Below are 4,297 nucleotides of genomic sequence, written 5' to 3'. Positions count from 1 at the left end.
ATTACTTCTTGCTATTGTAAAATTATTTTTTATTAAGAATATTCTTTGTTAATTCATCAAGTATTTTCTATAAACAATTTTTAAATAAAGATTTTATGAACTTTGTTTTCAGATTTAATAAGTAGAGACAGAAATTTCATCGCACGGAAAATTTCAATTTTATTGACTTATAATGATAGGCGAATGATGATTAATAACGACTCGTCAGAATCATAAATGTCTTTCTCAATCCATTTCTTAAAATATATTAATGCATGATAATTATGTTGTTTAACAAATATCACGAGTGGCTATTTAGAATTACATTTATTAATAATGTCGTAATGAATACTTCGCTGATATAAAATTTGCCAAACCTGCATCATACTTGCGCATTATGGATGCAAAATTTGCTAAACCTGCATCGTACCTGCGCATATTGCAGAATATAACAATAAAGAGCAATTTATCTCTTTTATCTATGGCTCTTGAAAAGCCATGTAGTTTGTATGATGTACCTTATTGCGGATTACAATAAATTTCAGGAAGCGCATTATGAGCCTCTAATGAAGATTATGTATCGAGGCTAAAGATAAACTGAGGAAATCCGACCTAACAATTCTATCTGAAAACCCGATGTTGCGCGGTTATAGTTGACACACGAGATTATGGAGGCATCTCGTAAATTGCTCTACGGGTAACCTGTTCGCGCTATTATGTTCCCCGAGTAGTAATTGCGTAAATATAGTCCGTCATAACTCGCTCTTTTGATCGTCAACGTGTTTTCCGATGCTATAAAAGACGGGCAACTACGCGATCATCTCGCAGTGTTAAAATGTGGTCTAAAAAGTTTGTGTTTTGTGCGTTTGTGGTCATATCGGCCAGAGCCGAGCAAGATGTTCAATTAGAAATTCCTCAGGGATTTCTAAAGGGCCTAAAGACTAATACAGTATTACAGAACAAGGCGTACTATAGTTTTAAAGGGATACCCTACGCGAAGCCCAATGTTGGCCTTAATAAATTCCAGGTAAGTTGATTAATTATCAGATATATACATGTATTGCACATACACACACATTTTTTTTTTAATAGACTATTTCTATATTTAAAATACGGGTCAAAGAATTAGAAGAGTAATAAATTAATATTTCGAGTTTTTTTAAATTTTATTTTTCAGATGCCGGAGCCAGCGGAGTCTTGGGAAGGCACGTATGATGCGACTTACCATCGTGCGTCTTGTCCCTTCTTCTGTATGATAGAACAAGATATAGTTGGCGAAGAAGATTGTCTTTTTCTAAATGTTTACACTCCGGTGTTGGACAAGGACGCTTGTAAAGCTGTTATGGTATGGTTCCATGGCGGTAATTTCAATCATGGCCTTGGAGACGATGTATTCTTCGGCCCTGACTTTTTAGTTGAGCAAGACGTCGTTCTTGTGACGCTTAATTATAGACTAGGCGCAATTGGTGAGTAGGGATCCATCAACAAACAAGTGTTTTCATGAGACACTCCGTTTAAATAATTTCTAAATCATTAAAATTGAAGGCACATATAAAATAATCGTACCATTATTGAATTATAGGATTTTTAAATACTCGCGACAAGAGTGCACCCGGCAACGCTGGTCTAAAGGATCAGGTGATGGCGCTGAAATGGGTCAAGGACAACATACATTACTTCGGTGGCTGTCCCAACCGAGTTACGATCTTTGGCGAAGATGCGGGCGCAAGTTCCGTCCAGTTTCACATGATGTCTCCTATGTCCGACGGTGAGATGTCGCGATCGCTTGATTACTTGAACGAAATAAACTTTTGTCGCTCTCACATCGTGGGCGTGAAATGTGTACAACACGATTTACCGTGCCACAGGTTTGTTCAATAAAGCTATCTCGCAAAGCGGAAGCGCGGTGAATACATGGGCGATATCTTACGATGCCAGAGACGTAGCCTTCAAACTGGGCGAAAAGCTCGACATAGAGACTAGCGATTCTGCTGAGTTGGTTGCCAGACTCGCAGAATTTTCTCCGAAAGAATTAATTGCGGCCAGTGATGACTTACCGTTCCTTAAACAGGTAAAACCGTTCCTTATTAATTGAACGAATTATTTTCTTGTTGAATACACGAGAGAAGCGTTACATTAATTGAAGTTTACGATATAAACACTCAAAGCGAACATTATGTTAACGAGTATTGAACGCCGATAATCATTTCGATTGCATCATTGCAGAGCGCTATGAACGGCCGCACCGAAGCATTTATTCCATCGGTCGAGGCTGACATAGGACAAGAGATATTTCTGCCCGCCGATCCCTGGACGCTTTTGAAATCTGGAAAAATTGCCGATGTGCCCGTTATGGCCGGATTTACGGCCGACGAGTCCGCCTTTTATGTGCAGAGTAATGACCGATACGATATTACGCGGAAGTTACATGTGCTCGGCGTCATGTAAACGATATGAAAACATTTGTTTTTCAGTGATGCTCGGCAATATCGACCAGATAAACGAGCACTTTGAGAACTTCCTGCCGAACGACTTGAATATAACCGATGCCGGGCAGAAGAACCAACTAGGTGAAAGCTTGAAGAGCTACTACTTCGGGGATAAATTGATCTCCACGGAAACCACGAAAGAGCTCATGAAGGTGAGTACTTAACGTTAATATCGTCCCGCTATCGCGAAACTTCGTGTAAGCAAGGTATATAAGTTTAACGATGTGCATATTAAAGTTGTTTGTGCATTTTAGATGTTGGACGACGTCATGTTTGATGCCGGGATCGCACTCAGTTTAGAGGTATTAAGCTCCCGAATTTCATCCCCAATTTACCAGTACATATTCTCTTACGAAGCGCCGTTCGGTATGATAAAATCTTTGGTCCAAGTGGAGGTCGGTGAGTTACGAGTTATGAGTTTGAGCAGGAGATTCGTATTCGCTCTGGTACTCATTATGCGAAAGAGGAAACGTGATATTATATTTTAGTAAATTACATTTACTTATATCATTTTTATCTCGTTCAACTAGGCAGCGCTCATGGTGACGATTTGACTTATGAATTCTATTCGGACGAGTTGAAAAATGTGCCACAACCAGGTTCGCCCGCGGAGAAGATGGTGCGCATTTATACCACGTTATTAGCGAACTTTGCAAAGGACGGGTACGTCTGGACAATTATTGGTTACTAAATTTACGACAGATACGAAACGAGAACTAATCGTGATATTTTTAGGAACCCTACATCAAATATGAACGAGTACGTGAACGTGAAGTGGGAGCCCAGAGGTGAAGAAGATAATTACATGAATATTAATCAAGATTTAAAAATGGAGAAAGGCTTATTGAACGATAGGGTTGATTTCTGGAAGAACTTGTACAAAAATGTTCTTGGCTAAAAATGCATTGTGTCGCGAGAACGCAATATAAATATATTTGGTCACATCGAATTTTAGAACTGGCAAAATGGTGATGCGTAATTATTCTTATTTCGTGATATAATGGACAATATATACAATATTATATAAAGATTGCAAATATAATCTAAATAAAATCTTAACTAAAAGTATTAGTAGGATGCTTGAAGCTTTGCTTCGAGAAGAGAGTCACCGAAAAGCAACGTGATCGATAAAGTCCGCACTGAATTATAAAACATTCAATTAGAGTCGGCAATTACGTCTTCTAATTTGATATCAATTGCCGTTGATATATATATATAACTAGTTGCGTCAAACGATAGACTTTTGAATCACGGCTGTTCCATTTTTTATCACGCGCTTACGTATACTTGCTGCAGCTATGTCTTTGCGGCAAGTGCGAGATCGCTGAAAGAGCAACATCGAGTCTATATCTGAAATAGCGGAATTGTTGCGGGAAGGAATGTTGATGCAACTCGGGTAAACTCTTAGCAGTTGGTTACCGTGGTTGAGATTGGCAATTTGTTGTAACCTGCTGCCTCTCTTTCTCCCTCCTTCCCTCTCTCTCTCTCTTTCTCTGTCTCTATCTCTTTCATACCACACGCTCATATGTATCTTTCCTCGCGGTGGTCGAGATATATCTGGTGGCATGGTTAGTCACGCACGCACGATCTCGCACGCGTTACCGTGCGCGCACGGCGATCTGCTAACTGACGTATCGGATGAAAGGAAAATTTATGCCTTGTCAGAGCGTTACGAGCCAAATGGTAACAAATAGGGCCGTAGCCGCCGCCGCCGCCGGCAAGAAACTCTTTTGTCGTTATCGTGCGCGCGCGGTCGCGGTATACCGTGAACAATTCGCGAATAATCGCACGAAATGAAAATTATTACGGGCGAGCGGGCCGCGTCGTTG

At 40.0% G+C, this 4,297-nt stretch overlaps 1 protein-coding gene across 1 annotated transcript; it reads left to right on the top strand.

The window, feature by feature from the left end:
* Positions 1 to 814: 814 nt before the first annotated feature.
* Positions 815 to 3,498, top strand: LOC112459807 (esterase FE4-like). Its single transcript, XM_025024137.1, has 9 exons — positions 815 to 1,006; positions 1,157 to 1,445; positions 1,562 to 1,747; positions 1,848 to 2,050; positions 2,206 to 2,374; positions 2,454 to 2,620; positions 2,723 to 2,867; positions 2,999 to 3,131; positions 3,204 to 3,498. Exons 1-9 carry the CDS (start codon positions 815 to 817, stop codon positions 3,364 to 3,366), a joined length of 1,647 nt encoding a protein of 548 aa, XP_024879905.1. The 3' UTR covers positions 3,367 to 3,498.
* The last annotated feature ends 799 nt before the right edge of the window (positions 3,499 to 4,297 follow it).

Source organism: Temnothorax curvispinosus, unplaced genomic scaffold (assembly GCF_003070985.1).
Source record: "Temnothorax curvispinosus isolate PA1 unplaced genomic scaffold, ASM307098v1 QBEX01010136.1, whole genome shotgun sequence".
In the NCBI taxonomy this organism is placed as follows: Eukaryota; Metazoa; Arthropoda; class Insecta; order Hymenoptera; family Formicidae; genus Temnothorax; species Temnothorax curvispinosus.
This window is presented reverse-complemented; position numbering and strand designations above follow the sequence as displayed.